Source organism: Camelus dromedarius, chromosome 26 (assembly GCF_036321535.1).
Source record: "Camelus dromedarius isolate mCamDro1 chromosome 26, mCamDro1.pat, whole genome shotgun sequence".
In the NCBI taxonomy this organism is placed as follows: Eukaryota; Metazoa; Chordata; class Mammalia; order Artiodactyla; family Camelidae; genus Camelus; species Camelus dromedarius.
This window is the reverse complement of record NC_087461.1, coordinates 11,919,803-11,933,152: the sequence shown is the minus strand read 5'-3', so window position 1 is coordinate 11,933,152 and position 13,350 is coordinate 11,919,803. Positions and strand designations below refer to the sequence as shown.

Here is a 13,350-nt window from a genome sequence, read left to right as displayed (position 1 = left end):
AGCACATGGCCCTTTAAATCCCAGGCTTTCTGTGTCTGGGAGTGTTCTGATCTGGTAACATTGCCTCCTCTCATCCATGAACTCTGCTTTTCATCCAAAAGCTTGGTCTATGGAAGGTGAGGTCAAGATCATACAAACTGTTGGTAGCACATTTTCTTTAAAACAAAAAACAAAAAACTATTTCACTTTCTACATTCTGTGAATACTGGGTTTCCACAAAAACATTCCACACTTCCTGATCATTTCCCTGTTTCTTGCAAGATGAAGTTTTTTCCCCAACTTTCTCTTTCCATTGTTAACAGCCTTAATTGCTTTCAGTGAGTTATGAAGGAACAGGAGTAAGAATGCCTTCATTTCACCAACTTAAAGTAGTGCTTGCTTAAGACCTACTCTTTGGATTCAAATGCAGTTAAGACCTCTCTTGTCTTCTGTCTTTAACTGTGTAATTTTCCATCATTCTTGACAAAATCAACTATATATTATCTGAAAAGGAGATGTTAGTCAAACAAATGGACATTTTTTAAAAATTGAAGTATAGTTGGTTTATAATATTGTGTTTCAGGTGTACAACAGTGATTCAGTTATATATTTTCAGATTATTTTCCATTATAGGCTACTATAAGATATTGAATACAGTTCCCTATAATATACAGTAAATCCTTTTTCTTTATCTATTTTATATATAGTAGTTTGAATCTGTTAATCCCCTACTCCTAATTTATCCCTCCCCCAACTCCCTTTCCTCTTTAGTAACCACTCAGCTTGTTTTCTACGTCTGTGAGTCTGTTTCTGTTTTGTATATAGATTTGTTTGTATTATCTTTTAGATTCCACATGTAAATGATATCATATATTTGCCTTTTTCTGTCTGACTTACTTCACTTAGTATGATAATCTCTAGGTCCATCCATGTTGCTTCAAAAGGCATTTCATTCTTTTTAATGGCTGAGTAATATTCCATGGTGTGTGTATACACACACATACACACACCCCATATCTTCTTAAACCAATTGTCTGTTGATGGGCACCTGGGTTGTTTTCATGTCTTGGCTATTGTAAACAGAGCTGTTATGAACATACATCTTTTCAAATTAGAGGTTTCATTTTTTTCTGGATATATGCCCAGGAGTAGGATTGCTGAATCATAGGGTAACTCTATTTTTAGTGTATTAAGGAATCTCCATACTGTTTTCCATAGTGGAGAAATGGATAATGCTGAGCTTGAACCAAAGCTTCCAATTCCAAGTTCCAGGGTACAGCTCTTCCCCAACGAATAAAGTGCTTTAGAGGTTGTTAAAAAGACTAGAGTGAACTAGACCTTGAGATGTTTATGAGTAAACAGACAGGTACTTTCCTTGTTTTCATTTCCACAGCTGGCAGCGTAGTTCCATGTGGCACCAGGTACACCGGACTAGAGCGGACAACGATGAGCGGTGCCAACCTCACCAGGCACGGAGAAAACAGCCCTACTGCTCTTTCCACATGGACACAAAAGAGGCACGAGGGAGGCATGCAGGCACTCTGACAGCATGACCACGGACAAGATGCCTCCCTGACCCCATTTCAGATAGTCCCATGGTTCATGTTCTTATCTCCTTTATTCTAACCATCCACAATGATCGTGTTAAAGGGAAATAACCTTTACAGCTCTCTCAACTTTGTATTGAGTGGAAGAACTCATCAAACTTCTAAGTTAAAATGTACAGTTATCCCAGGTAGCCACGGGGGACTGGTTCCAGGACCCCCCTCAGATACCGAAGCCCAAGGATGCTCAAGTCCCTTACATAAAATAGCATAGGATTTGCATATAACCTACACACATCCTTCCACAGACTCTAAATCATTTCTAGATCACTTATAACACCTAACACAATAGAAACGCTATATAATTAGCTGTAAATGCAATGGAAATGCTACATAAATAGTTGTCAGAGTGTAGCAAATTTAAATCTTGCTTTTTGGAACTTTCTGGAACTTTTCTTTTCCAGTATTTTCTATCTGTGGTCAGTTGAATACAAGGATGTGAAACCTGCAGATACAGAAGGCCAACTGTGTTCCTCTTTCTGCCAAAGATTTGACCACATTAGATAAAATAAAACACATTAAAATCAATTTTAACCACAAAACAGGTACTCTGTACCTAGTTAGTTAAATAGAAATTCTGTGGATAACTGGGAAAAGACTGAAAAAATGTTTTCAGAAGAGTTTCTGAGACCAAGAGTGGGCAGCTGGTTTCTACAGGTGAGAGGCCTGTTGGACATCTGTTTCTTCACTAGTGAAGACATGAAAAGAGCTTTTCCAAACTGTACAGTGACACAGTGACCATGACCATGAGAACTGGTGGACCTGCAGACTTTTCCAAACTCAGAGCTATTTCAAAAAAGTAACTTTCTTTCAATATAAAATATATATAGAAATCTACTTTCTATGGTTATCTCATATGCTCTGGAGTTGGGTAAGACTTCTCTTTTTAAAGAAATGGCAAGAGGACGTCTCTACTGCTTGACCCGTGTGACCTACCTAATTTGCTATCAAAATTTTAGAAAAATTAAAGGCAGAGGGAGCAAAGCTCAAGGTCAGAAATGAATGGGAAGACCACAGACCTGTGCTTTTGACTTGAGAGAAATGACTTAGCCTTCCTTAGCTGCTTAGCTTCAATCCTGTCTGACTGCCTAACTCAATCTCTTAATCCTTGGATTCCCTGCCCCCTCCACCTGTACCAAACAGTACCTATCACATTCTAACAGTATTAGAAACATTAGGTTGTTCACTTATTCAGACAGCAAAAAGTGATCGTGCCTCATTTAGGTTGTGTACTCCTATAAACGCTGGCTTTACGAGGTGATCTAGACAAGGTTCTTGCCTTCCAAAAGCCTCCCCTAGATGGGAGAGGCTGTTCTCAGTCTACTAACCTCATTACCAAACAATTTTATCTTCCTCATGCAGAATGCTGATCTTACAGCAAAACTGGAATCTGCATTTTCAAAATTTCTCCATCTCGAGGCAGAAAAAAAAACTTTGTCAACAGGAGCTATTATCTACAAATGTAGTGCAAAAGAAATGTGAAAAACTAGAGGAGGAAAAAAAGAAGCTGGCAGAAGAATTAGTAAACCTCAGATGTAACCTAGAAATTAATACAGTGGAATGCAGTCAAGTAGAGCAGTACTAACGGGAGACTATAGAGCGAGCAAGACAGGATGTAGTAGAAAAATTAAGTCAACCAGTTTTTACAGGTGAATTTACTTATCTGTAATGTGCTCTAATTCACTTCGCTGTGAATTACTGTTTGGATGTATACATTTTATAGGTTTCCTCTACTTCCCATATAGCAGTTTGTTTTGTAGATTTCTGGAAAGAAGGTGGCATTTGTTACGCCCTTTTAATATTTCAGTTTTCCATCATTACTATCACTAAATTGATCTTTCAGGACAATTCTCACTAGAGAATCATTTTATTTTTAAGATCAATTGGTATAAATCAAGACTACTAGGTGAAAAAGAAAATATTGTGATTTAAGTATTGTACTACATTTGGATTACTCTTAGATTGTATTGTTCAATTTTAAAAATTTTAAATTGATCCTATTATTCTTTGAATTATCACATTACCATGAGTACTAATATAAGAGTGATTCAACTTTAATTTTATAATTCAGATTTAATTCACTTGACATTGATAAGTATTTTAAAGCTTTTTTTCACAGTTAAAATTACTCTATGAATCACTGACTCAAAACTAAAGGGAACTCTTTCTCAGTCATCTTGCATATTACAGTTGTTTTACATAATAATAAAAAGTCAGTGTAGTGGAATGTCTTTCACTGTACTTCTGTGGAGATTTGCTGCTTCCTGAAGGAGACTGTGGCCAGCTTATGCCTTGCTGTGACATGACAGAAAGTATGCCTGCAAAGGTAAAGTCCATTCCTTTTTTTCCCCTCCATTCAGACCTTTAGTTTTTCACCCAGTGCCTCCCACTTCACTCCAGTTCCCATCAAATCATGGTCATGGGATCTGCTGACTCAGTTTACAATATAAAGGAAAAGTACAATAAAAGCATGATGACCTGCCAGAATGCAGGTACTGCAGGATGCAATGACCAGCTCAGAAGGTGTGACTCTTAGGCTGGATTTGAAGGACTAGTCTCTGTACACAAACATCTTATTTCTTTTACTGACTTGAAGGCAGGGACCACGCCTCACTGTGTGTATTTCTCACAATGCCTTTTCCAGGGTAGGTGCCAAATAAATATGCATGTGATGAAGAAGTGAAAGAAATCCAAATTTTAAGCTTTTCATGAAGGAAAAACACAAGTAAGCTTCAGGAATATAATAAAACTGTGCTCCGACAACAGGAAAAATTAACTTCTCCAGGTACTCAAATGGGCTTCGATTAAAAAAAGTGAAATGATGTTAAATACTAATTTGAAAATAAGCGCCTCTGGAATCAGAAATCAGAATACTGTTAATACTAAGAGATGCCATTGAAACAGGAAGAGGATTCACCATTTTCTTTCCCAATTCTTTTGCTAGAGGTATTATCTGTCCCTGACAAATGAGGTAATCGAAACAAAAAGACGAAGTTACTAGCCCCAAACCATACAAGGAGCATATGGTGGGGGCTGGATTCCAACCCAGTCCTGCCTCACCCTACAGCCAAGCCTTTAGCCGCCAGACGGTGTAGCTGTACAGCCTGGCTGCCCTGCACAAGTGTTTTGGGGAGTCAGTGAAGATGACATCTACCACTACGCAGACAAGCACTCTGCTGCAATGGTGGCCATCAGCATTTTTTGAAGATGGTAGAAGAGAGGTAAGAAAACCTTATTGCTTCTTAATAATTTAGACTGAAGAAAATTCGTGATTGACTTATTTTCAAAGATGCAAATATAAGTTTTCAACCATGAATCTTTCAAGTGTTTGAATTCATATTTCAATACATAACACATGCTCTAATTCTCTTTATGTTTGATACCAAGGAATTAGAACCTGGATTTCCTCAGCACCAAGATGTGCAAAGTGATGCAAAGTGCTGGGTACAGCATTTCCATCACATTCATCTTGATTTCTCTCATTGGAACTCCTCTTCCTAAGGCCCCTTTCTCTAGGAAGCAGGCAGGAAAACAGCCACCAGAAGAGTGCGTGGTGTTCAGAACCCCCGTATCTGGAAAGTGCATCAGGCTTGTGTTATTTGCATTCTCCCTGATGGCTGGTCACGTGACCTTCCTGCAAAGGAAGCCTGGAATAATCCATGGCCAGGAGGTCAGGGAGGAAGCAAGGGTGTTGCAGAGAAGAGAAGAGGAAAGAGGAGAAAAAGAATGAAAAAGACATAGAAGGTGAAATGCTGTCAGTAGGCATTTCCTAAACCATCACCTCAGCTCATCTTCCGATGTTTACTGTGCAGAGTAGAGTTCGTCAGCCAACACAGCAATGGAATGAAAAACGTATACACAGATCCATGCATGCAAATCCTTCCCCTTCTAGATGGCCAGCTTGGGATGCACAAGAATTCATTTCAAATTACCCAGCAAAGGGGCCTCTGACCAGCCGTGGCCAGACGACATTATGGTGGAGACATGAGTGACAGGACATTGGAGCTTGAGGTCACTAAGCCACATTCATTATTCCCTGTCTTCTGACACCATCACCGTTTACAACCTTCTGGTCACGTTTAGGCTCCCCATGTAAAAGTTTCATCCAAAGCCATCACAATAATTATGACCTCACAAATAATTACAGTAACACTCATCACCGAAATCTTTTAAAATGGAAAATATACCATTTCTGGCAGACTAATTTCTATATTTCCCAGTAAAATAATACATTTTTACCTTAAAAATATATATATATTCAGCTTCCTCATTCAACACATAATGAACTTTCTAGCCCCTTTCACCTAGGACTCTGTCCCTGTAGTCACACACACACACATGCCCTCACCATGTCCCCAACATCCCACGTACAGAACAGATGATGCTCTGTAAACAATGATCTTCAACTTATGGACCAGTGGAACAAACAAGGATTCAGGCTTAACTGGATTAAAATTCCAACTTTCCCTTAGCAAACTGTTTAATCGTAACTAGCCTGAGTTTCCTCAATCTGAACTGTGCTGGGTAAAGTGTGGTGCCTCACACATTATGACATGGAAAGAGGCACAAATTCCATTAATTAAACAAACAGTGACCAGCATCACTAACAGATACAGGGGTATTTTTGTTATATATCAATTATATCTCAGTAACATTGGGGGAGGGGGTAAATGAATACATAAATGTAGATAAGTAGAAATAAAAGAGAACAGGTGTATTTTCTATACATGCTTGAAATGAGGTTGGCCATCCTTTTCTTAATTACTGGAAGAGTAGTCTGCCCATCTCCACATCAACCCAGATTCCTGTTTGTTTTCTCCTCTTTGGGGCCTACTGCCTTTTGGCAATGTGAACTTTTCAATACACAGTTCAGAAGGCCTATGTCACACTTTTAGGCACTCTGATAAAGATTTCAAAGCAGAGAAGGTTCCAACTAAGGGAGAAGATGAGAGCGAGGATAAAATACAGATTTCAATGATTCAGGCGGCTGCCAGTCTCCATTTCCACAGATGATCAAAAGCCGAGTTATTAGCCATCACTTTTTATAAGTAATGACTGACAAGAGAGCAGATGGAAAACACTGAGCTTGTCTCTCTACCTGGAGCATCGAAACAGTAACAGTCAGCCCTCCTCCCAGGCCATGCGCATCCCTAAGTGTGCTCCGCCTCCTTTACTGTGTCCTCCATCCTCAAAGGCCCATCTGATAGCATGCCTGTGGGGGCTACAGAAGAGGCCAGCCTCCCATCTCCTGTGACCCTAAACCGGCGATGTCTGCTAAAAAGGAACTGCTCACAGACAAGAAACAAAAGCATCCCAAGCCACAGTTGGGTGATATCTGTGTGGCTGTCAAGATAACCTGAGAAAACAGGTAGCTGGTGACAGCAGAAAGCCAAGCATGCAAAAGGAAAACATCTGTGATTAAAAAGAAAAAAAAAAAAAAAGTAGAAAACAAGACCCTCATGTCAGCTTCTTAAGGAAAAGGGGTTTATCACAAGTCTATCCCTCTGTGCTCTGTTTTAGCCTGGAAATGTATTTGTGTATTCATCCATTCATTCATTCATTCTGTCACCATGCTAAGCACTCAGTGCTATCAGGGTGTATATTAGTTGGCCCTCTGCTTTACTCAGTCAAGTGACATTCCCGCATGGCCTGCATTTTAGCTCTATTTGTGGTTGAATATGGGACCCTCTTTTAGGAGAACTGCATGCTCTCTGGGTCTCTCCTCTCTCTCTGGCTGTTGCTGGTAAAGAGGGCTGAGCCTTCAGGTCAAGCCTTTTCTGCAACCTGCCTCCTCCCCTCAAAGTTCCAAAAGAGATCTGGGACAACACAGTAGTGGCACTGTCCACTCAACTATGTTTTTCCCTCTAAGCTGAACGTCTCCTTGCTTTCCCTCATGTTCATTAAAGAATGAGCATTTCAGGGGGAGGGGGAATTGGATGAAGGTGGTCAAAAGGTACAAACTTGCAGTTATAAGATAAATATCTACTAGGGATGTAATGTACATGAGAAATAATCACAAACGCGGCGGTAGGTTACATATGAAAGCTGTTAAGAGAAGAAATCCTAAGAGTTCTCATCACAAGGAAAAAATATTTTTTTTCTATTTCTTCAATTTTGTATCTATATGAGACAACTGACGAATCATCACTACATTTATTCTGACGATTTCACAAAGAATGTAAGTCAAATCATGATGCTGTACGCCTTAATGGTAAAGTGCTACTAGCCAATTATATCTCAAGAAAAGTGGAAGAAGAAGGAAAAACAGAGCTTTGCAGAGTGAAATGGCAGCATGTTTGTACCTGGTCTCTCAGCCTCTCTTGATGGCCCATGATCGCTGTGGCATGATGCGGGTACTTCTGCTTTAGATGCTCCAGGAAAGCTTCTCTCTTCCTGTCCATCTCCGATGTTTGCATTCCCAGTATTTCTTTGGAACTTCGAGGCCCACCTAGGGTGTGTCTCCTTGAGATGTTGCGGGAAGATTTGGAAACTGAAACCCGACTGTTTCCATTAGAAAGGCGCTCCTTGGTTCTGCGACATTCTGCATCTTCTAAGGATGTTACCTGCAGGTTGCTTTTTCCTTGTTCTAAAACAAAAAAAAGATACAGCTCATGATGAATGATTTCAACTAGCAACCTCATTCACAGAACCCTAAGATGGCTTGTGGCAGTTCTTAATGTATGAATGCAACTCAGCAAAATTTTTTAAACATTTTTTTATTGAGTTATAGTCATTTTACAATGTTGTGTCAAATTCCAGTGAAGAGCACAATTTTTCAGTTATACATGAACACACATATATTCATTGACACATTTTTTTTTCGCTGTGAGCTACCACAAGATCTTGTATATATTTCCCTGTGCTATACAGTATAATCTTCAGATTTTTTTTTTGAGGCCAGAAGGGGAAAAAATCAACAATTGAAAGAAATATGAAAAACCGCACTTTAGAAATGAAGGTGTTGCAGCAAAAACCACAATTTCTGACTCTTTCCCTGAGGTTATTCAAAATGAGATCACCTGGTCAGACTAGCTTGTGGCCAACTGGGTTACCCTTAACCTTCATTTGTAATTATAGAAAAGTTAACTTCAGGGATTCTGATAATTTCTTTAGCTTTAAATACAGTTCCATCCTGGTAACAGGATTTTCTTGTACTTTTCTAATTTGAAGGTGGTTTCTGAAACATTTGTCTTATCTTCAAGGCCAAAAATAGCTATTATAATCACTGACACTGAACCACTTGGAAATTCTATTTCTCCCTATTAGCATAAACCAAGCAAGCATACAAATATTATTAGAGGTAATAATCAAAGGGGTGGAAAGTAAAGGTTTAGACACATTTTATTTGAAGTGGACTTTATCTCGAACACCCAATAAAAAGGGAAAAGATACGGTGAGTTTTGAAGGTCTTGACCTAGATGCCTGGCCTCTGAGCTGGCCTTGGAGAGACAAGTGATTTAGATCTGAGCGACAGAGGCAGGCGGTGACAATTCGAGTGCAGGATGTGGACAGGGAATCTCCACTCCCTCTCAGCGGCTGGCAAATGGAGTGTCAGGTTTGAATATTCCAGTGAACTGAGAAAGAGGGTTACTTCTTTAAAAAAAAAAAAAAAAAAAAAAAAAACCCAAAACAGAATAGGAAAAGAAAGTAATGAGCATTCTAAATACTTTAGAAGCTTGCCAGGTTCTCTTCAGGGAGAGCAGACTTTATACAGTGTTACAGATGCAGGCAGAATAAGGCATCCTTGTTCACTGAATTCCCTAGAAAAAGCACAGGGCTGGGGCTCAGGAGTCCTGCCTTTAATCCTAGATGGAGGACAAACTGACCTCTCTCAGCCTCACTGTCTTCATTAATAAAATGAAGATGGTTGGACTAGTATTAGATATGCAGAGTCTTTTAGCTCTAGATCCTTTAAATCTATCCCAAATTATTTAAAAAAATAAGCTTACAATCTTTTTATTTTTTAATTTAATGGAGGTACTGGGGATTGAACCCGGGACCTTGTGCATGCTAAGCCTTCACTTTACCACTGAGCTATACCCACCCTTCTAGTTTCCAATAAGAGCTTATTTACTCATTTGTCTTTAAAAGTTAAGGATAGAAAGGAGATCCAATATTTAAGAGTTCTAGAGTTGAGTCTCAGATAATCTTCACGCCAGCAATGTAAATCAACAGGTGTCCAGAGTTTACACATAAACTAGCTCCTCTCAAAGCAATGCCACCAACACAGTTTCCCTCTTCTTTGCCTGGAAATGCCTGTGTCTAGAACTGCAGGTGCAACATCCATTGGTTAGACACAGAAAATACTGTAATCCTGGACTCATTTTCCAGCTCCAGTTTGTCGCCCTCACATGCATGTTCTGGGGATAATTCTTCTTGTTTATCCTTCACTTCTCATTACATTGCTAATTATAGCATCTCCATCAGACACTGATGAGGAAAGGGAAGGGAAAAAATAGCCCAATTAGTTCATTCTACTTTTCATTAGTTTCAGCAAGATGTTCAGAAGGAGGAGAAAAATGGAACTATTGGTTAAAAAGATATTGAAGAAACTGACCCATAAAAAGGCTGTGGGACCCAGTGTTAAATCAGTGGGGCACGAATCACTGCTGAAATAATGGAACTGAAACTGGGATCTAGAGGGATGAGTATAAATTGTTCCCTTTCCTGAAATCGTGAGGAGTCTTCCACTGAAAATCACCTTGAACATGAGAACCCCTCAAGTTACTTGCAACTGTTGAGGGAAGTACTTAAGCAGGGAAGGGGATGAGGGTAGGAATTCGAAGCCCTGAGTACCAGTCCCCCTTCCACTGCTTACTCCACATGTGGTTTCAGCCAGGCATCCAGTGCCTCTGTCTTGCTTTCCTACCTACAAAAGAGAGAGTTTGATCCTATTACCTGAGCTATCGACACTGCAGGATCAGTTAGAAAATTGTGAGAAGAGAACTTGACTCTCTCTGTGAGCTTCTATGCATGTGTTTCTTTTGAATGTCCCTTAGCACTCAGTTCATATGAGTCACTAGTAAGCATCCAATAAATATCATTGAGTTGGAAAAAAAAAAGCTATTAGGAGATTAATTATAATTCCATTTATTTAGTTTACCTTCTCATTATATGGACTCACATAATGGCTACCTTTTTTTGTGGTTTCTTCTTTAATGACACAGAGGTTAACAGGATCTATTGAATAAAGCCAGATGTACAAAATGCTGTATCTCAGGTGGGAAATACATGGGCAATCTGAAGAGGTTTAGCCTTATCTTTTTGAGTGAATGTGTACACATGAGTTCTATATTAGCCAACATTGTTGTATACTTGATATAACACTGTTGACTTCCAAACAGATCTTTAAGATTACTTTTGACATGAAAATAATATTTTTAAAGTTATTCAGGACATAAAGAAATTGTGGTGTATATATATATATGTGATATATGGATATATACACATATACATAAAATAGAATACTACTCAGCCATAAAAAAGAATGAAACACTGCCATTTGCAGCAACATGGGTGGACCTAGAGATTATCATACTAAGTGAGTAAGTCAGACAAAGAAAGACAAATACCATATTGCTTACATGTGGAATCTAAAACAGTGACATGAATGAACTTATCTACAAAACAGAAACAGACTCACATAGAAAACAAACTTATGGTTATGGGGTGGAGGGGTAAATTGGGAGTTTGGGATTTGGAAACACTACTATATATAAAATAAACAATGGGTCTTACTGCATAGGGCAGGGAAGTATATTCAATATCTTGCAGTAACCTATTATGAAAAAGAATATGTATGTGTATATAAATAAATCACTGTGCTGTACACCAGAGACTAATGCAACATTAAACTGACTATACTTCAATTAAAAGAAAAAAAAGTTATCCAGGACAGCTAGAGGATGGAATCTCCGGGAAGGCAATCTCCTCACATGGACATAAGACTCAAACATCCACATCCACCCATAAGGATAAACACCTGTGTTCCTTACCCCCCAAAAAGGGCAGAAAGTTCCACTGTGCCTTGCTCTGCCACACAGACTCACAAGAACTATTCTGTTTCATCGAAGGATTCTCAGAAGAGGTCAAAACAGCCAGAACAGCCAGCCCCTTGGAGACTGAAAAAAGTTTTCCACGATCTTTGAAATAAACTGGGGAAGAAGCCGGGAGGGGGTGCGTTGGAGTTCAAAGTCAAAGACTTTATCAACATTCACTTTTGAGCAGCCCCAACTTTCTGACCCTCGAAACCCCCTTCCTTTCTTGGCACAAAGAAGGTCATGTCAATCTTACGTTACTTTTCCATTTTTCTGTCTGGTGGCTTCTTCTAAAATGTCTCCAGTTGCTTAATGAAAGGACAGCGGCACATAGCACCGAGGGTTCACGTACCAGGAGCTAAGGACTGTGCCTTTAATTGTCCTGCAAGCCCCCTCCCTCCCATCCACACCTTCCTGCCCTGCGGCTCACTCAGCCGTGGGCCCTACCAGCTCCCACCCCACGCCAGGCACCTGCTCCACTTTCACCCACAACATCCCAACACACGTTCCACACAAAGCCTCCAGGTCCCTTGAGGTTTTTCCTCTATGTGACTCAGTTCTCAGAAGCTACCAACTCCCACATCTGAGGGAGAAGGGACCCCTCTCCCATTCCAGTCACTGGGAGAGGATGCCATCTTTCAGCTGAGAAGGAAACAAAGGGGAGCAGCAAAGGACATTTAGTCACAATTCCACGCATGGAGCCAGAGATCCCGAGTCCCATTACCCACTTGGACAGATTATTCAAGGCATGGAAACAGAAATACAATTCTACCCTTTGTCTGGAATGCACTTCGGTGCTAGCAGTTAAGGATGGGTGTGCCTAGCTGTGGGCTATTCTGGGAATCCATGTGAAATAAATAAGCTGGAGCCTGAAGACAAGGCTACCAGCTTTCCCCTCGTGCCCCTCCCAGCCTCTGCACTGCCCAAAGGGAGCACAGCTCCTCCTGCAGCTCATTTTAAGCAGGGCAAAAAGCAAAGATGGGCGCTTCCAGTGGAGAACAGACCCTCCAACGTCCCCTGGAGCAGAGGTGGGAATGAAGGGAGCAGAAGGGCCAGAAAGAGACTTTCCTGAGTTTCTAAGGGCTTCCTGGGTGGGATGGAGACTTCTGGAAAGGAAAAGCAGAAAGTGGGGGCTGGCGGGAGCAGGTAGCAAGCAGGCAGAGGATTATGGGAGATGGGTCACCCAAATTATGGGAGATGGGATACCCACACAGAAGATCCTGCTGCAGTCAGGAGACGGTGGGAGCTGCTGAGGCTGGCTTCTTGGCACCCTACCCCCGCTCAGGTTGCCAGGCTGGGTCAGCTGACCCACAGCCCCGGATCTGGACCTTGCATTATTCAAACATTCCACACCTGCTTCCTACCTGAGAGCCAGGAACAGCACCGATGACTGACTTCCCTGAGGTTCTATTCCTGGATCAGATCAGGCAGGCCCCAGTCTCCTACTGAAGGAGTCCCCCACTGCTTCATAGTGGCTTCTGGTTAGCTGTCTCTAAAGTGTTGCTTTTTAAATTGTGCCGAGATGCTCTCTTGCACCTGAACTTAGTGGGGAGTTGCTGTTTTGTCTGGCTGTACAACCTATCCAGACCTACCGTGGCAGCAGCCAGACTTTCTGTGTATTCAAATCATGACATCCTCCTAGGCACACATGGAAAACTGCATTTTCCAGTCCCCTCCATCTAGCTGGGCCTTGTACTAATTCTGATCAATGCAATGTGGGCAGAAGTGAC

The 13,350-nt window shown here is 40.7% G+C and overlaps 1 protein-coding gene across 1 annotated transcript in view; it reads right to left on the bottom strand.

Annotated features, from left to right (window-relative positions):
- KIAA1217 (KIAA1217 ortholog) overlaps positions 1–13,350 on the bottom strand; it is a 278,742-nt gene that overhangs the window by 259,819 nt on the left and 5,573 nt on the right. The window contains 1 exon segment of the mRNA XM_064479399.1: positions 7,886–8,169. Within this exon segment, the coding sequence (XP_064335469.1) occupies positions 7,886–8,169 (284 nt within the window).